The sequence below is a fragment of the Dryas octopetala genome, chromosome 3 (assembly GCF_963921425.1).
Source record: "Dryas octopetala chromosome 3, drDryOcto1.1, whole genome shotgun sequence".
NCBI lineage: Eukaryota > Viridiplantae > Streptophyta > Magnoliopsida > Rosales > Rosaceae > Dryas > Dryas octopetala.
The window spans coordinates 3,072,178-3,093,161 of record NC_141368.1 but is presented as its reverse complement, the minus strand read 5'-3'; the positions used below and the strand labels follow the sequence as shown (position 1 = coordinate 3,093,161).

Here is a 20,984-nt window from a genome sequence, read left to right as displayed (position 1 = left end):
GATTAGCCTAAATCCAAGTTCAATTCCATCCAATGTAACCAAAAAAAAAAAAATATAGATATATATAGTCTTCTCGAGCATTATTATGATCTAGATGTGATGAGTAATTGGGTGTGAAGAGCAAACCAAACTAAAATGCGATGGGTGTATCATCAAGTAACGGGTTGGGCTAGGGTCAGAACAACAGGCCTGAATCTTTTATTTTGGATGTAATGCATGTACGTTTGGAGTGTACGCCAAGAAAATCCAAATGTATTAAGTAATTTTTTCGGCAAGAAATATATTAATTTAATATTGTTATATTTACTACGGGCTTTCCATTGAAGGATCCGATGCTCAAAGCCTAATTGATAAAGCCTTGCAAATTATAGAACAACGTCTAGCAAGCTGGAGGAAACTGCACTAAGAATCTGCATCAGAGGTATAAAATAGCCTCTACCAATTTACCATAACGAAAACATTAGATGTTGTGTAATAAAGGCTACCTGCATTTGCATTCACATATTGAATCTACCAAAAGTTAACCAACACTCATATGCACTGCTGCTAGGCCTACTCTTTGTGTCGATAGATAATCCTTTTGGCCTTTGCCAATGGCATTCAAAAGTCTATCGTCAGATTGTACCCATGTGAACATGTAAATACAAACTATGACTAGCATACAACAATGGAAAGCCAGCTTCTATTTCCACCTCCCTCCGACGGAAATATACAACGTGAAAATTAGTCTTTATGGCTCAACAGACCAAGAAAAATAAGTTGGTAAATTTCATTAAAGCATTACCCTAGACAAAACTAAATGCTTAAAATGGATAAATCTAGCCAACAACGCAGACTATACTACAATTTGCATTATAGAGAGCATATCAAACTACATGTAAGTGTAAAAAGGAAGAAACCTTGTCCACATAATGCTAATGATCAAGAAGAAAAATGCACTTCAGAAACTCGTTGGCTGATATGAAATCCTAGACACTCTGTTTTAGCAATCAGTCTACCGACTCTAAGATGGTTACTTTGTAAGACCTCTAATCATTAGACATTCACCTTAAGCTCTGGTCAGTTCGAGCACGATCTAGAATTGTGACTCAAATAACATCAGCCTAATGATCATACAAAGTCAAAGCTCTGTTATAAGCATTACAGTGCAAACATATACTAATTATGCTCTTTAAGGCTTCTAAAAATTGGAATACACCTCACTTTCATTTCATCTTCGAGCATGATCGGGAATTGTTACCCACTCTCGCTGCCACCAAACTGGGGCTGAATTCTAAAAACTGACTACTCTCAAAGTCTCAATCACAAATGTTGTTCTTGATTAAAATCAGAATGACCCATTAAAGCATCTTTAACCCAGCACAAATTTACCTTAAAAAAGCTTGACATTTAACTATGTTTACACAAAATGCAGACACCAATAAAGTTTAGAGCAGATAAAATTATAAAATTCCCTCACAGCTTTTCATTGACAATAGAAAAGTATATAACTTGTTCAATTGAGAGTAAAGCTGAAGCCTGAACGAAACAAGTTCGTCACAAAATCATCTATAACCCTATTTTTAGTAAAAAATTCTTCTCTGTGTACTGATCCAAGAAAAAAAAAAGAAGGAATTCCCCAAAACGAGAACCTGAGTATGAAACGGCGTCACAGAGCAACCCAAAAATCCTAGTCATCGTCTCTCTTCTTGGGCTTTCGGTACTTCTCCTCGATTTGCTTGGCCATGAAGAGGGCAGTGTTGCCGAGCTTCTTGATGTTGGGAACGTCGTAGTTTTGGGCGATGTAGACCCCAGTCACCGTTCCCACTATGAACGAGAAACAACTCCTTATTATCCCCATCCAAATCTCCACACACAAACGCCCTGCCTGCGATTTCTAGGGTTTTGGAATTGAATACGCGGGTTTTTATGGGGAAGAATTGGGGGCTCTCAGTCTCAGATTCTGGAATGCTCTGTTTCGCGTTTAATTGTTGTAACTAGTCATCATCAATGCACAGTTGTCATAACTCATAAGCCCCAATTCTTTCTATTTTCTATTTTCTATTTTCTTTTCTTTTTTGGTTGATTTTCATTTTTCATTTTTCTTTTTCAAATGGGTCAATTATAAAGGGTAGGGACGTAGGGTTAAACTCTAACGACTTTTTGAGTTTTTGTTCAATTATTTTCAATAATGTTAGAGGTGTGCTATTAAGAGAGATTGAGAGCATATATTGTGAATGTGAGAAACCAACAAAATTTTAGAAATTTTAACCACTTGTGGAAATTTTTCCGTTGGCTATTTGGAAGATATGAATCAATTTTCATTAAAATTGATAAACAAATTAATTTAAGAAATGTGAAAGGATTTTTTCGGGATCATACAAATAAAAAAAAATAAAGCTTGTGAGAGTAGCTTAAAAATTTGAAATAATATGTAAACAAATCGTTCCTAAGTATGAATTTGTCTTGAGCTCAAACTAACCTGACATGATGTGGTCTGAAAACCTTTGACACATTTTGACATGTAGGTTTGAGTTATTATTTACTAGACCCACCCTAAGTTGTGTCAGTCAAGACGAGGACTTGGATTCAAACCGACTATCACTAAACAGTATGTTGGTGTCTTATTTATTATAATTAAATAATGTACGAAGTTTAGAGTGGACCGATATTTATTCTTTTGTTATATTAGTGAGAATCAAATATGAAACTATCACCATCACTAATTCATTACTGAACTAATTTCAAGAATTAGGGTGTGAATAAATATTTAAGTCATATTATCGTCACATAATGTTATTAATTTATGAGACTATATCGAGATTTAAATAAATAAGATATTGTTATATTATTTAATAAACAAATTTTATTCTTCCAAAAAAAAAAGCCAAATTTTATTAACATAGCAACAATTTTCTTTTGTTTTACTTTTAAAGAAAAGAAAAAATACAATCCACTTGCCATAGAAGTGTATATAAATTTGGTATCCACCGTATCCCTAATATTATTCTGATTTTATTAGAAGGGAATCAAGGGATCTTGCTTTTGCTTTCTACTTCCCGCAAAAATTGACATAACGTATATACTGTGTAGAGTCAAAATATAAAAACCCAAAATAAAAAATAAAGAAACCCCATCTCTCTCTCTCTCTCTCTCTCTCTCTCTCTATTTGCGAAAAATTTGTGACGCGGGTGAAAATTGCCGAAACCACCCACCGACGCTATCACAGCGTCAGCGCCGTCTAGTTCAAATCAGGTTCGCGATTCGCTCAATCATTGTTATATTCTCATTTTATTATCATCAAAAGCTGAAGATTCATGCATTAATCTGCTTAATTATCTAATTTTCAACCTTTTCTCCCCCCCCCCCCCCCCCAAATTTGCTATGACTTCGAATTATAGGGTTTCACAATTTTGTGCCTTGGCAATTGCTAATAGGAATTAGGTTGATCCCTTTTGATTGAATTTATATTCGTTTAGGTATTCATGCAACTTGATCATCTGGGACTTCCATTTTGTGAAGTTTATTGAAAATTCTGGTTTCGATTCCACGAATTAAATTTTTTTTTTGTCAATTTTTATTATTAAATCTTATTTTTACTTGTTTTTTTTAGCATCGTAACAGCACGTTATAGTTATAGTTATAGTTGTTAATGCCAGTGTTTTCATGGTTGATTCAAGAAAATGCGCATTATTGAAGCTTTTGCTTGGCAGGTTATCTGGCTTCATCTAGGAATTTGTGGATGCTTAATGTTTGGTGGGGTTTCAAACTAGCTTGTTTGATTCAATGACAAGCTATGGTCAGAGTGGGCATGGAATCATGCTAATTCAGTGCTGATGAGAATTTTCAAGTTGGGTTTTGGTAAAGAGGCTGAATTTGTTACCAATGGGTTTGCGGTATATAGCCATTTCTGCTGTATGTACAGCAATAAGCTTTGCAGGTCTCCAGTTGTGGACGGAAAGTTCTTTAGTTAAACTAAAATCAGATGGACTAATTGGGGAGAATTTGATTCCTGCGGCCAATTTTGGCCACGTTGTTGATCTTCTTTTGGGTTCTTATGCCACTGTTGGACTGCTGGCAAATTTTGTACTCAATGCATTTATTTTACTCATTCTATCTCTCAAGGTAATTTTCTACCTCGTTCTAAATTTTTTTTTGTTACACAGTTGTAATCGATAGATGCATGAACTTTATGCAAGTCGAATGCTTAATTCGGCAATGTGAGTATTAGTGCAGTGGGTTTATATCACAATAAGTGCAGAGATTTTTTAGTTTTGTTGGTCTATTGTTAAGCTCTTTGTATGTGGGCCACTGTTTTTTCTACAGGCCCTGGTGTTTGCCCATGTGATTGCATTTTACTATTTTTCTTTTGCGGTTGTGCCACTTTGATGAAGGTAGTGCTAAGAAACAAATTTGGTACATAGTGTCTTCTAGAGATGGTCAGTTTGTCTTAAGACACCAAATGCAATCAGGGTTAAAAGGCAATATTTAAGGCCATTATTCAAATTTTCAGACAAGAATCTCAGGGCCATTGCTCCATTGCTCCATTGCTTCATTGCCTATGCCTTAGATGAATATGAATTTTTTATCGATAAGGTTGATTTGATCGTTTAATGTCCTTTTTCTAAATTGCAGACTATATTTTTTGTGGAGTTGTATCCTGCTGAAACTCGCAAGTTAGTCGAACGGCTTTTGAATTATGTTGTTTACAAGGTAAATACTTTAACTTGCTATTAGTTGCTTAGAAATGAGGAAATGGAACTGCACATTCAAACATGATTCCATTCGATTAATGATTTTAATTGACTCTTTAGCAGGAGAGATTCACTACACAAGTATATTTTTTGTAATTCATCAGTTACCTTTATAATTTTGCTGTTTAACTGTTTTATAGTACTTATTGTTCAATAACTTCCTTGCGCATATTGATACATGTCAAACAGGGTACATTTCTTCCACTGGTTATTCCAGCAACAATATATCATGCGGGCCTCTGGTCAATCTGGTTGATTGTTCTTTGTTCTTTAAAGGTATATAGACATGATATTTATGAAGAACATACTGTTTACCGAATGGCTTACCTTCTAACCTATCTTTCGCATGTTGTACTTGTACAGATGTTTCAAGCTTTGGCTAGAGATCGACTTGAACGATTGAATGCATCTCCTTCTGCCACACCATGGGCATATTTTCGTGTTTATTCAGTGTTATTGTTGGTGCTCACTGTTGACATTTTCTGGTATTGCTTAATTTCCTCATTTTTATATAGAACTGCGAGTTTTGGTAAATCTAAGATTCTGTAATGCTGAAAAGTAAAGAGCATTACTTTACCACTTTTGTTGGACATTTGTTTGAGTTACCAACTAGTTCTCTTGCAAGTATCACAGAAGTTTGACTTCATGATCATTTATGTTTGAATTCTTAAAAAACAAGATTTTTGCATTTATATTTTTGGAATTTTACTTTATCAAATGTAGTTTTCATGTGCTAATAGGACGAAACAAATGTTATTAGAGTTGAAGTGTGCCAAATAATACATAGGGACTGTATTAGCACATGAGACAACTTCTGACCCCTGACAGGATAGAGGATAAGAGATTGTTTGGTAAAATTTATGATGTCCTATTTTTAGTGCAAAACAGGTAACACCACAGGATATGAGTGGGACTCTTGTTTATTTTAATTATATTTTTTTGGGATTTTTCTAGCAGAACAAAAACACTCCAATATCCCCATTCTAGGTCTAAGTGTTTATTTTGCTAGAACCAGATTATATTTCCCCAATTGGCGCTTATAAAGAACCTTCAGTGGACAGTAGTTTTGTTTAAATTATTTCCCTGAATTTATTTAATTGATAAAAACCTTTTTGGTGTAAGCTCGACTTAGAAATGCCTCATATGTATATTTGTTGGGTGCTTGCAGGATAAGGCTGTGTGTGGTGATATATACAACATTGGGTTTATCTATGTTTCTCTTGTTATTATTTGAGCCTTTCAGTATTGCATTTGAGACACTGCAGGTAATGCCATTAGAACATTCCTGGCAACTTTTTCAATGAATAGATTTATTTGCAACTTTATCACGTTTTCTATGAAATTTTAGTTGACAGGGTTGTTTGGTTTGTCACAACGCTTTTGCAGGCTATTTTGGTGCATGGATTTCAGTTACTGGATATATGGCTCCATCATTCAGAGTGGAACGGAGCAAATTGCGAAAGATCCAAATTATTTGACACATCAGCCACTGGTAGCTCTCAAAATTTACTTTAATTTTCTCACATTGTAAATGGGGTTCTCGGGCGCTCCCATGCTATGTAGTACATTGTTCTTTTCCCTCCCGTAAATGGGGTAAAGGCTTACTTGAGTTGTAGGAAGTGTCAATAATTTACTGATGGATTGTGATGAGGTTTTTTATGTATATGTGCTTTGATTATTGAGTCATTAATTCCATGATGATGTCTGAATGCAGGTTTATTGTTGGAATGGAAAGGCAGTCTTACTCGGAATTTGGGCTTTGTCCTAGACATGGCAACATTGTTAATGGCACTTGGTCACTACGTGCACATTTGGTGGCTTCATGGCATGGCATTCCATCTAGTGGATGCAATCCTTTTCCTAAACATACGTGTAAATATTTGTGTAAATATTTCATTCTACTTTCTATTTGAACATTGGAAGATCTATTTACTTTTGTTACTTGATGCCCCAATATAATCTTCTTCCTACTTATGGATTCATTATTGAGCAGGCCTTGCTAAGTGCAATTGTAAAACGTATAAAAGGGTTCATGAAACTGAAGAAAGCCTTAGGTGCTCTTCATGCAGCCCTTCCAGATGCAACATCTGAAGAGCTACAAGCATATGATGATGAATGTGCGATCTGTAGGGTATGCTTATTTTCTTTTATTGTTTTCCATTCAGTTTTCTCTTGATTCCCCAAACTTACTGGGAAAATGGCAGGAACCTATGGCTAAGGCTAAAAAACTACACTGCAGTCACCTTTTCCATCTTGCGTGCTTGAGATCTTGGTATGATTCATATTATATGTTAAACCCTTTTCTTTCTTTTCTTTCTTTTCTGAACCTTGAGCATGTCATACATTAAAAAAAATGCTGAAAATTATAAAAAATTCCAGGTTGGATCAAGGTTTGAATGAGATATATTCATGTCCGACTTGTCGCAAGCCACTCTTTGTGGGCAGACCTGAAAATGAAGCACATCCCCGCAATGAAGAAGCTTCGAGTGATGAGCAGCTCGCTCGTCAGATAAGTTCAGGACTTGATAGACAAAATAGTTCTGGACATACACTACCTGCAGGTGTATTCCCCAATCAGACTCAGAGCCCTACAGAAGGTGGTCCTTGGAGGTACACTTCCATACTTAGGATTACCGTAGTTTCTCTTTCCTGCCTTTTGCTTCTTGCTTAGTGTCTTTTCTCGACAAAATGATATTGAAATTAACTTAATTTATGCTTAAGACTTTCTGTTAACTTGTTACTGAGGCTGAAGATGGTGTTATAATTTCTTGGAAGACAAACCCTGATTTAGGGCCCTACTGCCCCCAACCATACCATCAGACCAGTTGTCATCTACATATTTGAGAGTTAGGTTTGGCAAATTTTTATTCAGGTTTTGCAGAGTGTGCTAAACTCATTGGGTGCTTAAATTCACAACGTAGAGAAAAAGACAATACTCTATATGGTTGCATAATCCTTATAAGTTCATGTATAACCAAAGTATTTCTCCTAGCTTTTTCTTTAAACTATTTTGTTGCAAGTAATAGAAAACAAACAATTTTTTCCTATTAATGTTATTACATGTGCTTAGATGCTGTATGAGAAGAGAAATGTGTGATATAATAAATACAGCATGCAAAGGAATGTCATTCTTTTTGTTTTAATGTTATATTATATTCTTGCACATATATCATGTTCCTCCTTATGCCCCATAGGAGTGCAGGACTGGATTCAAATTGGTTGCATACTTGGCCAAGCCAGGGAGTTGATGGGGCAGGTCCTTCTACTGCTATCGGATCCGTTGGACTGGGGAGAGTTCAGATGATGATGAGGCATCTTGCATCTGTTGGGGAAACTTACGCCCAGACGGCTCTTGAAGATGGTGCTTGGAGCCTCTGGTCTATGAATCCCTCTCAGGTTGCTGCAACTGATCCACCCATTCCTCCTGCTGATGATGGAAGATATCGTGGAGGAACACATAGTTTACATATGAGGACTGCCTCACGCACTGTGAATGACAACATAGCAAACATACTTGCTATGGCTGAGACGGTGCGGGAAGTTCTGCCTCATATCCCAGATGACATAATTTTCCAGGTACAGTTTCTTACAAGATTATAATGGGGGCAGTGTTCCTTTTTATAGGAATATATTTGCAGTTTTTAATCTATATTCTATAATGATAATTACTATAGAAGTTTATACAAGATCTAATATTTACTCTGAGAACCTGATGATTAATTTATAGATGAAACATGTAGTTTTATGATAATGCTAATTGCTGTTGGATCAGTTATTTCTCTGTGGGTTTCTATTACTTTCATTTTTATATTATGTAGTGTATTAAATTTTGCAGGATTTGCAGCGGACAAATTCCGTTACAGTTACTGTGAATAATCTTCTCCAAATGTGACTGAGGCATTGTGTTTTCTTTTGTTGTAATGTGTTCCAAGTACTCAAAAACAAGTTGAGGTTGTCCAAGTACCACAGTTATCTGTCTGTGGCTCCCCTCCCCCTCCAGTGTATATAAAGACAGCTCACTATATCTCTTTTACCAAAGGAAGAAGGAAAGAGGCACAAGTATAGGTTTTTTTTTGGTAATTCCCTGTGAAAAATAAACTTGCAATGTATGATTTACTGATGGATAGGTTGTTATTTCCTATTTGGTTCTGAATTTGCCATTCAGTTGGTTCGGCCACAGAGTTAGTGCAGAGACTAAATTTCCTTTGTGGTTCATGAATTTCATTGCAATTTGCATTGTCCGATTATATTCCACAATTGTGTTTATCGGTGTTCTTTGTTGCGAAAGTTGGGTCAAAGTACAGGGGCTTTTCAATGAAAGTTGGGCTAGAGTTTGGGTACTCCGGTATAAAGTGCAAAACGACGCCGTAAAGACATCGGCACTGAAGCGACCAAGAATGCTGGGTTTTTAGAAGACAGTTACTTGGTGGTTTCGTCAATCACAAATGCCGAGGGTAATTCTGTCGCGCCGTCTGCCCTAACTGTTAACAAAACGACACACGTTAAGTTGTTAAAAGAGTAAAAGTTATGGTCTTCACTTGTCACATTCTAATTGAACCAACCCATTTTTTATTTTCTCTTGCTTTGACTTTTCTATCTTGTATTCTAGGGTAAACAATAATGTTTGGGTACAGTGATGACTGTCCTATGAAATCTCACCAATAGATTAAGCTCATTCATCTTGATCCTCCTCTAAATAATATATTTTAATTGTGATTGTGGTCTCACTCTCACCTGAATTTTGTGACATGGTTTCCCATTTCACAATGGATTTGGAGGTCTTTGTTAATGGGGTGGTTAATGCTGTCTAATTTACTGACGATTGCACCTATTTTTAGGGTGGGGAGGGCGCCTCCCATTTTACCATTTTTATCTCCCTTTGCCCCTTTGTTTTTCCACTCAAAATAGTGTCCTCTGTCTCTCACCAGCTCTTGTCCCTTCAGCAACGACAAGAAATTGGTCGTGGGCAAACTTTTACCCTAGATTTGGACCAATATCATAGGTATGAATTCTTATTGAAAAAACCAAAAAATGTACCCAATTAAGAAGCAAAGCTGCTTTTCCTGGCGATGCTTAACCACTGTGTTAATTGTAAATTATAGGGTTTATTATTGGCTCATACCGGTATGTTTCTAGATGATAAAACTTTGAATATCCCAAGATCAGCTTGTAGGAGGTTAGCTTAAAAGTTGTGTGGAGGTTAATGAGAAGGTGGGAAAGAGCAAGCGAGCAAGAGACACGGAGCGACAAGCATGAAATGTGACGGAAAGAATTGAAAGTTTTCGATAGAAACAAATGCACAGCCACTAGAGTCTAGATCATCTCTAACTTCGCAATGGCCTTCATGCATGCATTTGATATGTATTTTATACTTTAGGGCACAATAACAATTTGTCACTGGCTAATTAGCTACTCATTTACCATGGGCCTGACCACATTCCCTTGTGTCTCCATATCGTTGCCCTTGGTTTGGCATTTTAATAATAACCCCATTGAGAATGATGCATCGAATTTCGAACTTACGACTATATAACTCCAAGGTTTAATTTATTATATTTTACTTCATATATAAATATATAATTTTAAGGAGTTGATTGTGTTGCATGTTCATTTTATCTCTATTCTGAGGAGACTGTTACGTACTGTCTAAAAAGAAGTGGCATGTATGCTGATTAATTGGGACCATAAATTAAACATTTCCTTGACAGGAAAGCAAGGTCCAATTAGACTCTTAATTCGAAATGAAACTAGTGATCCAAAGATATATAGGGTTAGGTCTAAGTCCTACGTACTGTATGTATATAACAACACGTACTACATCTCTAGCTAAATCTAATTACAACTAATTAATCCCCGACTTCCATTCCTTTCTGGCTTTTCCTTTAGTTGTAAATTAAAGAAGCAATTAATGCTCAATTTCTTAGAGCTTACAATTAATGACCAGTTCTTTCTCCTTGTAATATAATAGCTAAACTCAAAACTTAAGAGTTAGAAGAAGATCATGGGGGTAAATCAGTCTTAATTACTGTCCTACCAACTCCTAATAAAAATTCTAATTTACACATTATTTATAAATGCAAGTTAGTTTGTGTAAGAATAAATTAATATTGTTACTATATATAGTGTTTAATTAATGGTACAGTGCAGAGTTCTAACTGCAAAACACATGGGATTGACTAATGAACCCCAACATACCTATTTTTGTCTCGTGGGCACGAAGTACTATGCTATACTGTTAATTCCATGGGAAGTTGCAAATAAAGACAGTCCAAATCTTCTTCCGCAACTGAAGGAAGCATGCATGCGTCCCTGTTTAATTACTTTTTAATTCTATGTTTGGTCATAATCATGATTACAGTTAATTAATTATTGGTTCAAACGATTAAGTTGAGGCTTAATTTTCTCACACATGTCTGGAGTGGACAAACGTAAATATATATATATATATATATATAATTGGATCTCTCTCAAGCTTTAATGTCTTCGATCTATCTCTAGGTCTTTCCATTGTGAGGCTAAAGTGCATGTATGGTCTGTAATTTGGGGCCCTAGTTTTTGTAATTGTAGCAGACAAGGTAAGTGATGAAAGCCACCAAAACCTTCATTTTTCAATCTCCTTAAGTCTCATCAATCACTATCTACATCTTTTCTAGCTTGGACACCATTTGGTCTCTTACTTACAAGTTACAGCTAGTACTCCATTTCTCAATTAATGTTACAGTATACTAGAAATCCATATCAGCCTATATAGCTGCTCCTTCCCAACACGTACACAGCCTGCAGCTATATCTCAGATTCTCAATCGTCTTGAAATTAAGAGTTCAATTTTCATCGATCATGTCCATCCTATCTTATTTTTTGTTACTTCTTCTGTACTGTATTTCCATGCATGCATGTGAGGCTCGCAATAATATTGGGTTTGGCCATAAGGGTTTTGGTGCGCCGCCCCAGCATTCTGGCAAGGTAATTTGTTATTTTATATATATGTTTCTATATCTTTTTTTAATTTTCTTTCCCTGTATTTCAAATTCTTTTAATTTAGAAACTTATGCATATTTTAATTTACAATATTGTTTGTTAATGTTCAGGGTCTGTTTCAGCTGGTTGTGGAAACGTTGAGGTTTGGAATGGATTCAAGTAGTAAAGGAATATCAGTACAAGTTAAGAAGGAAGATGATGGTACTCATGGTGGTGCAATAATATTGACTAGTCAAGATACAAAGAAGTACTCAATGAGGACTACCCATCATGATGTAAAGGGAGTGATGAAATATAGTAGCAGATCCGGAGGACGAAAATCAGGTGTTGTTTCAGTTTCTTGGTCTGTGCCGCGCAAGATTAATCGCGACAAAAATAGTCCTGGCTTTTACTCTGATTATTCAAGACCAAGAACGCGGCCTCCATCCCATAACTGATCAAATCTCTTTTGTATTAACTAAACCCTCATTAGCCTTTTTTTCAATCAACCTTATAAGCTTACTTCTTCAAGTAGCTAGCTAGTTATTATTTCCTTCTCTCTAAATATATATGAGCATATTCTAAAGCTTATTTAGTTTCATAATTAATATAAATATATAGAGAAATAGCTTAATGAGCCTTGGAATCTGATGTACCTGATATCTTGATCAGGACTCTGTGCATGTATCTAATTGTCCTAGCTAGCTCCAAATGAAATTATTCCTTGCTAAGATGGATCTACAGCTTAATTTGTACCTCATATATGATATTAATGAATTTATCAAATTTTGATGGATGATCTTCTTATGAATTGTTGTCATCTATTTCATTGATAGGGACATTGGAATACGCAGGAAGTGAGAGTACTACTTTTGAGTCTTCTAGTCACATGGGTTTGCTTAAAGCAACAAGTATAAAGGTAACTAATTAAATTAAATAATCATAAATCAATTAGGCTTTTGGAATGATAGTTTGTATTAGCATTTCTAATTTGTTGTTTTGCACTTGAAACTTGATATTTTATTATTTTTAAAATATACACAAAAATAAGTAATAACGCAAAATGACAAAACTGTAAGCGTGAAATATGAATATATATATATATATAAAAATATAGCATTGCCATTTAAATATTGGAGTACGTTTTATTATTTGAACTGCCGATTTTAGCTAGAACCCTCGATCCATCGAACAATCTCTATCTATATTATGTCCCTGGAGGGCGACAAGATATCAGATTGTCTTTAATTATGCATCAATGATTTTGAATTTACAGGTCGTCTCAATTAATGCATGCTGGCCTGCAGAGACTGGTCACGTCTCACATATATATGATGTATGTTTATTAATTATGCATGAAACTCAAGGGGAAAATAATTGAGGGGATCCATTTTGGTCTACCATCTAATCCACATGTTACAGGAGTATTTTGGACTATATTCCAAAAATTGTACCCAATAAGGAGTAGTGTATTGGTTCGATCTGTCTCTTAGTATCGTGCAATATTGTCAGGAGAAAATCCCCTTACAACCCGTACACATGCATCTTAATTCTCCATCAAGTTATCCATCAATTCAATTTTTCCACCGACACTTGGGTCGTGAATGACCAAATAAAAAAGAGAAAAACTTGTATGTAACAGGCCTTTGTTACATAACTGAATTTAATGCTCACCGCAAAAAGATATATGTTGTATGTAGGAATTACGAAGAAGGCCTAGGAGTACTAGGAGAGCGCTATCCGGTAAAGAAGCCACACACTACTACAACAAAAACAAAGTAGAAGATGCTGATGACGATGTGGTGGTAATGGCAGATTATACTCCCCCACATCAAACACCACCCATTCACAATAACAGGACTTAATTAATTAGCTCATCCAACGTACTATTTGACCAATAATTAACATGCCATATAAGCTTTTTTGTTTGATGCATGCTTACAACTTTGAGGTAATTAATTATCAGAATATAAATGAGTTGATGATGATGGCTGATTCAAGTAGTAAAATCCATGTGGATGTTTGACTTGTGTACTTGTACGTGGTGGTCCGTTCTTAAAAAATAATTCAATGAATGGCATTTTTTTTCCTACTATATATTCCGAGGCTACTGCTCCGCAGGAGGTAGTTTATTATTTTAAATATCAATCGAACACACTGCATGAGGAGCATATTTTATTGTTTCAATTTAAGAATTAATGCCTCTCAAACAATTTAGTTAAATTAAACAAGAATTTCATGCAAATAAATTATTGAAGATAAATACCTTCAAGCAGAAAATGTCAGCAAATAGTAAATACTATGAAGTACGGAAGCTGTATATATCAATTCATGGATTCAATATATAGATCATACTCATATACCGATTGATGAAATTAATGTTGCATAATAAACAAAATTGATAAGCTTTAAACAACTAAAAATGAACCATGCATAACAGACATATAACAAATTAAGAAGTCGAAATTTAATCAAAGAATTGAAGAACCCGAAACGTTAATTGCGATATACGCGCACTAAGTAGTTAATTTAATTAAGTAGGAGTTAGAAAATTCCCAGGTTGCCCATATTGAAAGTAACCTTGAGAGAAGCTAATTACCATGGAAGCCACCATTCCAATCACCACCCCAGTTGCCACCGCCCCACATAACCTCCCAACCCCGCCCTGCCTTTCACGTTCTTCTCTCTTCCCATCTCTCTCACACTCATCAACTTCTCCATTAATAATCTTCGACCCCTCCTCGCCCTTCTTCTCTTCTTCTTCAACCAAGCCATGATCAGAACCAAAAACCACCACCGGCAGTTCCACCGAATCCTCAGACCCTCCTTCTGAGTTTTGGGCGTCCCCGTCGTCGTTCAGACACGACTCCGTGCAAGAACACGTGGATGCATGATCCTCATGATCATCCACGTGGTCCGGCACGGAGGCAAATGTGGACGTGTCCCAGTCGCGAAAGGCGGTCTCGAGTTCTTTGAGCCTCTGGGAAATGTGGGTTAAGTGGTGGGGCTTTGACGGGTGGGACGCGATCTCCGCCGACAGCAGACCCTTCACGAAGCCCAGTCTTTGCTCGATGTCCTCACAGTGAAGTTGGTGACACGGTGAGTCCGATGGAAGAGATAAGACATTGTCGATTTGGGCTTCCAGTTCGCGGAGTTTCTTCTGCAAAATTGAATATCTCTTCGTCATTGTTGGTGTGTCTGTCAATCTGTGTCTCTGTGGTGGAGTTTTAGGGTTGTCATCATTGGAGAAGGTGGCGGTTACAGCGTTTCATATTTTTGATATGTATGTGACGGTTGAGTATTGGGTTATGGGCCTAATGAGCTCGGCCTGAGTGAAACGGCCCATTCTAAACCGCCAAAGTGTTGGGCTAGGTAGCAATGTCTTTAATTGAGATTAGGCCCAGCCCATCTTACGAGGCGCCGAAAGCTTCACGTGGGATCAGAAGACATGAATTGCAGACCCACATGTTCACCACCATTATTCCACGAAAGTGATCATCGCTGAGTCAGAGATTCTCATGTCCCTGTAAATTCGACATCGCAGTATTGGCATTTCCGTCCGTTCAAGCTCCTTACATACGCGGCGAATCTTATCTTCCATCCCGATCCCAGTCATCAAAGCCAAAACCAGTAGTTTGCACGGAGCGAATTTCCAATTGTACCCTTTTGAGTTTTGATTATCTTCAACCTTTTTTGAATTTTGACAATCACCGTCCTCGTACACTTCACAAATTTGTCGCCTTTCTCTTTATCCACCTCTTTTAACCTCAGCTTTCAACATCGCAATAGATCACATCACAGATTGCAAAAACACCTCCACTCACTCGTTCACTTTGACTCACTGAGTATTCACCGTGTTGACTCGGCTAAACCATGAACTGGCTCAGGAGGATCGAGCTCGTCGATCCCTACTACACCCCCTCCGTTCTCGTCCGAGAAACCTCCATTTTCGCTCCCAAAGCCCTACCTTTCCCTGCATTTTTCGAAGACGATGAGGAGGATTGCGAGCTTGGCTACGCTCTGGACCTCTTGAGTCCCATCCCCCTCATCCGCATCGAGAAATCGCCGTCGCTTCTCTCTTACAGGCTAATTCAGCGAGTTGAAAGACTCGGACGCGAGGTTCTGTTACAGAGCCTGTGCGACCGAGTCAGTGACTTGGAATCGCGCTTTGATCGGCTCGCGAAGATCAAAGGCCCGGAGAAGCACGGCCTTGATCGGAAGTACACGTGGACGGCGGAGATCAAGGGGCCGGAGAAGCACGGCCTTGATCGGAAGTACAAATGGACGGCGGAGATCAAAGACGGAAAGCATAAGAAGGAGAAGGAAGAGGCGACTAACAAGAAGTACCAGTGGACGGCTGAGATTGAAGGGAAGGGAGAGATCTCGCGGAAGTACTTGTTCACAGCATCGAGTGGCGATGCAAGTGACAGCAGCGAATCAAAGGAGGAGAAGAAGAAGAAGAAGAAGAAGGACAAGGGTAAGAAGGAGAAGAGTGACACGCGTCTGGTGGAGATTGAAGAGCTTCTTGATCATGGGGCTGTGGTTCTAAGACAGGTAATGTCAATTTACATTTCAGGCCCTCGATTAGTTCTTCAATCAGTCTAGTGTTGGTTTTATTTATGGCCCAAAAAAGAAAATGAAGAGAATGTTGGTTACTTTTATTCATGCTAAATAGTGAAATTGGCATTAATAAATATTGTTGATTTATGATATACAAAAGAAATAGCGAAAGAATGTAATGCAGTGTTTCTTTTCAAGTGTTTAACACAAATTGGTCTTTGATTGGAAATAAATGAATAGGCCTTTGAAGTTGAAATCATAAACCTATAAATCATTTGCTAAAGAAGTCAAATTGGTCTTATTCTATTCCCTGATAAACAATCTTGTTTAAAAGGAATCCCATGTTTAGTTTAGCTTATCACCAATGGTTCGATTTTTTTTTTTTTTTGAGTCACTGTAATTTGATGCTGTCTTGTAATGTATTTCATTTTGGAGTTAGGCTTTTGCAAAGAGAGCTGGAGCTAGTAGAAAGTCTAAGGGTAAGAAGAAGGAGCTGTCTCCTCAAGATGCAGCGATGATGATACAGATGACTTTCAGAGCTTATCTGATCCGCAGATCACAGGCTCTCCGGGCCCTAAGAGAACTGGCAATTGCCAAGGCCAAGTTGAAGGAGCTCAGAGCATTGTTCAATAACTTCTCTTACCGCCGCCGTGTGGCCCACGATGCAGTGGAGCGCCAGAGGTTCTCTGAAAGAATCATTGTCCTGCTCCTTACTGTTGATGCCATTGAGGTAACTTGCATGATCTATGTCATTGATATCTATATTTGAGAAGCTCCCGCAATGATTTTATGAAATACCAAATTCCATTCAAGGTCAATGTTGCTGTTTTATACAATATGTTCTTGTAGGATTCCCATGATTTGAAATGGATAGTCAATAGGCATGTTTAATACATATTCTGCACAAGCTCATGCAAAATTCTTCTCAAAGGATATTGCATTTGCCTAATTACTCAATCAAACAGCTAGAAATGTGCACTCACTACCTTTGTAATTCTGGGTTAATGGTACCATATTCCATTTTTCTTTCTGGAAAAGGAACACAATTAAAAAGGAGAATATAATTTTTTGGAAGGTGTGTGGATTAGCATTTGATGGTTTCTAATTTTTGAACTTCACTTCTCTTGCAAACGGGTTCAATTGTACAGTAGCATTTGGACTTATGCTTTGCTAAATACAAATGTGGGTCCGAGTTTTGGAAATACAAGAAGATTTCTATAATGATATCGATTATATTTCTGGTTGAAATTAATGAATTTGACATCATGTCGGGTTTAGTTTGATCATTGGTATCACTGCTGCCGAACCTCATTCAACCATAGGTGTGGTCTGTTTATAAATTTTTATTTCTTCCAGCATATATTAAACTTTTATTTGGTTAAAAGGAGTGTGTAACAGACTAACAGTACTTTGTTCTGTATTACTAAACGAAGAATGCATTACCTATCATTAAAGTTAGATATGTTTTTGGAAAAGATGTCAATATTTTTTACTCCATATATGAGAAGTAGTCTTGTTTTCTGAGTTAAAAGGATCTCTCCTGTTCTTGTTTTCTGTCCACTCAATTGCCATGAAATTAGTACCAAGGTTGACAATCATTTTTCATAAAAATATGCACACATGCGCACAATTTACACAAGGCTAAGAAACTTACAGTCTCATTCACTGAGTGTTTTTTCTAATAAGACCAATGACTGACAACTTAGGTTCCTTGTTTTTGCTTATTTTACTACCATGTCAATGCAATCCGAAGGTTACTGAATGTAATGGGGTTTTGACAATTTGCATTGTATTAGGGTGCTGATGTAATGGTGCGATCTGCAAAGAGGTCGATGGTGGATGAGCTGGAAGCTATGCTTGATGTGATTGACCCCCAGCCTCCTGGAAAATCATTGTCCATGAGAAGGAGGACCTTTGATATGCCAGATGGTGTCATTCAGAGGGAAATTGCGGAAGGTGTGGCGCAGGTTGTCCAAATGCTAGATCGTGAAGAGAAAAATGCTAATAATACCTTTGAGGCATGCTTGTGAAAACATCGTAATGTGACAGATGACCTCCATTTGGGGGGTGCTTCTTGTTGTAGTTGTTTCTAGAAAGATGTAGCCTAGTTGAGGAATTTGAAGGACTCGCTTCTTCTTTATGAGTATTAAGTTTAAAATTTGGACAGCACTCTGGGTTTGAAACCACCTCATTGTGCTTAGACTATGTGTCCTTGAAGTGCTTAGTAATATGTTGGTTTCCAAATCTAGAATGCCCGTTGTTGTGAACTTATTTGAATAACATGCGTGGCAGAGCTTGAACCTCCAAGCGTGAAGTCATTCATTTTTCTTAACTTGTTTTTGACAAGTGCAGGAAGGTTTCAGTTGCTTATTTGAAAGCTGTGCTGGGCTTCTCATAGAAGCTTGATTCGGAGGTTGAAAATTTGTTTGATAGAAATTTTGGATCAGTGTCTTAATTGACTGTCCAAGAACACATTGGAGGTTTTGGGTTTGGAGCTCAGTCCACATTCGTTGGGTGGGCATCGAGTTAAGCCAAAGCATGGGCCTATAACTTTGACCCAACTATTTTTCTTTTTAATTCTTTTTCGAGTTTCAAACACTAACTAAATTACATTACTTAATTTGTCATGCCAGTCTAGTGAATTGCATCTAGTCTGTGAATTGTAGTTGAAAAAAATTGCATCCAGGCTCTTTTTGTGGAAGATAAAATTTTGAGTTTCTTGACTAAAAAAAAAATTTGAGTTTTCAGTCTTCTCTCTCGCCGGCGACCAAGCACTATGTTGCGCTCATCACTGGCGACAGCAACCCCGACATCCCACACCTCTTATTGCCCATCTATCTCCTCAGTCTTGTACGAAGCCCCTCCTCTTAGTGAAAGAAATCTAGGGTTGGGTATTGTGAGTCTTCGTCTTCCTCACGTGCGCCTCTCTCTATCTCTCTCTTTTTATTTTTCGTTTATCAGTGTTTGGCTATTTCTTCTTTGCCAATCATATTTATCTTCAATTAGTCTCAATTTTTAATTTTCTCAATTTCTACCACCAAATTGATGATTTCTAGGACCCAGAAAAAAAAAAAAAAAAAAAAAAAAAGTTTTGCAATTTTAAATTTTGTGTGTGTAGTTTGGGTTGTTTCTGCTTGGATTGGTCATGCTGATGCTTAGATATGTTTGAATTATGTATAGAAAATATCTAGGTTACCTTTGGTGTATAGAACTGAATTTGTTCTTCTTTTTTTTTTTATTAACTTGTTTGTTTTTTTTTTTTAATTAATTTGTTTGTCTTTTTAGTAGTTGTATCTGCCACTACTTAGGTCCTTCTTTCTAAAACCCAATTGGTCTGAAGTTGAACAGCTCAAGCTTTGCCAAAGGATTTCTTGTGTGTACATAAGAATCATATTCTTGAACAAATATGTTCTGTGCACTGTACTTCTTTAAAACGTGTGCTGAATCAGTTACATAATCGTTTGGTTTTAATTTAACATCACCTGAAGTTTAAGCTCATTGAAGTGATATTTTTTTTTTTGTTTTTTGGAAGTCAGATAACTGCTGCAATGGGAAAAAAGAAGACAGAGGACACTGGTGCAACAATGAAGGCTAAGTCAACTGGAAAAGATGCATCTAAAGATGGGAAGAAAGAGAAACTATCAGTCTCTGCCATGTTGGCCAGCATGGACCAGAATCCTGATAAGCCCAAAAAAGGATTGTCCTTGAGCGCAAAGCCAAAAGTTGCTTCAAAATCATCCTACACTGATGGTATCGATCTCCCTCCCTCTGATGATGCACAACAAGAAAGTGCAGAGCAAAAGAGGTCAAATTATAAGCCGCTTGATGTATCCATTACAGACAAAAAGTTAAAAAAGCGTGGAAAGAAGGACATGCATGCTGCTTATATATGCTGTTGATCAAGCAAAGAAGGAGGCCCTTAAAGATGATCATGATGCTTTCACTGTTGTTATTGGAAGCCGGGCCTCGGTACTTGATGGTGAAGACCGCGATGCTAATGTCAAGGATATAACAATAGAAAGTTTTTCTGTGTCAGATCGGGGAAAGGAACTTCTAAAGAATGCATCAGTGAAGATATCACATGGGAAGAGATAAGGACTGGAAGTCACACGTCAATATACTTTTCAAAGCCCCACATTTTGCTGTTGGATGAACCCACAAATCATTTGGATATGCAGAGTATTGATGCACTTGATGAATTCACTGGTGGAGTTATACTGGTTAGTCATGACTCTAGGCTGATATCACGTATTCACGTGTGTGTGTGACTAAGACGATGAAGAAGATTGTGCTAAGACTCCAGTGCCAGGGTTGCAAACAGGTGTCCCAGCACCCTATCAAGGTTAGTGTATTGGTGTAATTTGCTCCTTTTGGTTTGCATACAAGATTTTTGGTAAATTGTGGTTTCTGCAGAGGTGTAAGCACTTTGACATTGGAGGAGATCGACAAGAAGGGAAAGGGAACTTCTCTTTTGTAAATGTTGTTTTGGTTGTGTTCTTATGTTGCTTTGCTATATCCTGTTGGAGCTTTTGAGCAAATATGGAAAATTTATTTTAAGTTTTTGTTAGTTTTATGTTAATCATCAAGGTGTCTGTGACACTTTTTTTCAGCAATTAATTGAGAATTGAGATTAGAGCACTAATAACAGTGTGCATCTTTAGCATTAATGTTTTTGTTTCAATGTTCATCTTAAGCACTAGAATTATTCTTTCAGTTTAATTTATTTGCAGATGG

General features: G+C 37.1%; 3 protein-coding genes and 1 long non-coding RNA gene across 5 annotated transcripts; 3 read left to right on the top strand and 1 right to left on the bottom strand.

Moving 5' to 3' along the window:
- Positions 1–1,442: 1,442 nt before the first annotated feature.
- Positions 1,443–1,956, bottom strand: LOC147289595 (uncharacterized). The gene has a single exon (XM_086238241.1). It carries the CDS (start codon positions 1,838–1,840, stop codon positions 1,670–1,672), a length of 171 nt encoding a protein of 56 aa, XP_086094367.1. The 5' UTR covers positions 1,841–1,956; the 3' UTR covers positions 1,443–1,669.
- A 1,146-nt stretch (positions 1,957–3,102) lies between these two features.
- Positions 3,103–8,990, top strand: RIN3 (RPM1 interacting protein 3). 2 transcript variants are annotated; one of them, XM_086238206.1, is made up of 13 exons: positions 3,103–3,234; positions 3,693–4,104; positions 4,615–4,692; positions 4,923–5,009; positions 5,097–5,218; positions 5,902–5,998; positions 6,120–6,225; positions 6,448–6,605; positions 6,727–6,864; positions 6,938–7,005; positions 7,113–7,343; positions 7,928–8,309; positions 8,569–8,990. In XM_086238206.1, the coding sequence occupies exons 2-13, from the start codon at positions 3,865–3,867 to the stop codon at positions 8,623–8,625; spliced, it is 1,764 nt and encodes a 587-aa protein (XP_086094332.1). In that variant the 5' UTR covers positions 3,103–3,234; positions 3,693–3,864; the 3' UTR covers positions 8,626–8,990. The 2 variants fall into 2 exon arrangements, with proteins under 2 accessions (XP_086094332.1, XP_086094331.1); XM_086238205.1 differs by having other exon boundaries at positions 6,448–6,617.
- Positions 8,991–15,183: 6,193 nt separating this feature from the next.
- Positions 15,184–18,501, top strand: BAG7 (BCL-2-associated athanogene 7). The gene is made up of 3 exons (XM_086237050.1): positions 15,184–16,244; positions 16,690–16,980; positions 18,047–18,501. Exons 1-3 carry the CDS (start codon positions 15,564–15,566, stop codon positions 18,278–18,280), a joined length of 1,206 nt encoding a protein of 401 aa, XP_086093176.1. The 5' UTR covers positions 15,184–15,563; the 3' UTR covers positions 18,281–18,501.
- A 370-nt stretch (positions 18,502–18,871) lies between these two features.
- On the top strand, positions 18,872–20,931 carry LOC147289592 (uncharacterized). The gene is made up of 3 exons (XR_015121384.1): positions 18,872–19,167; positions 19,787–20,592; positions 20,664–20,931. It is a non-coding gene; the product is annotated as an uncharacterized LOC147289592 (long non-coding RNA).
- Positions 20,932–20,984: the final 53 nt, after the last annotated feature.

Excerpts from the sequence above, each read along its gene's own strand:
- LOC147289595 (XM_086238241.1), bottom strand. The coding sequence starts at position 1,840 with ATGGGGATAATAAGGAGTTGTTTCTCGTTCATAGTGGGAACGGTGACT.
- RIN3 (XM_086238205.1), top strand. The coding sequence starts at position 3,865 with ATGGGTTTGCGGTATATAGCCATTTCTGCTGTATGTACAGCAATAAGC. Across the intron at positions 4,693-4,922 it reads TGAATTATGTTGTTTACAAG|GGTACATTTCTTCCACTGGT; the intron begins GTAAATACTTTA and ends CATGTCAAACAG. Across the intron at positions 5,219-5,901 it reads CTCACTGTTGACATTTTCTG|GATAAGGCTGTGTGTGGTGA; the intron begins GTATTGCTTAAT and ends GGGTGCTTGCAG.
- BAG7 (XM_086237050.1), top strand. The coding sequence starts at position 15,564 with ATGAACTGGCTCAGGAGGATCGAGCTCGTCGATCCCTACTACACCCCC. Across the intron at positions 16,245-16,689 it reads GGGCTGTGGTTCTAAGACAG|GCTTTTGCAAAGAGAGCTGG; the intron begins GTAATGTCAATT and ends TTTTGGAGTTAG. Across the intron at positions 16,981-18,046 it reads TTACTGTTGATGCCATTGAG|GGTGCTGATGTAATGGTGCG; the intron begins GTAACTTGCATG and ends GCATTGTATTAG.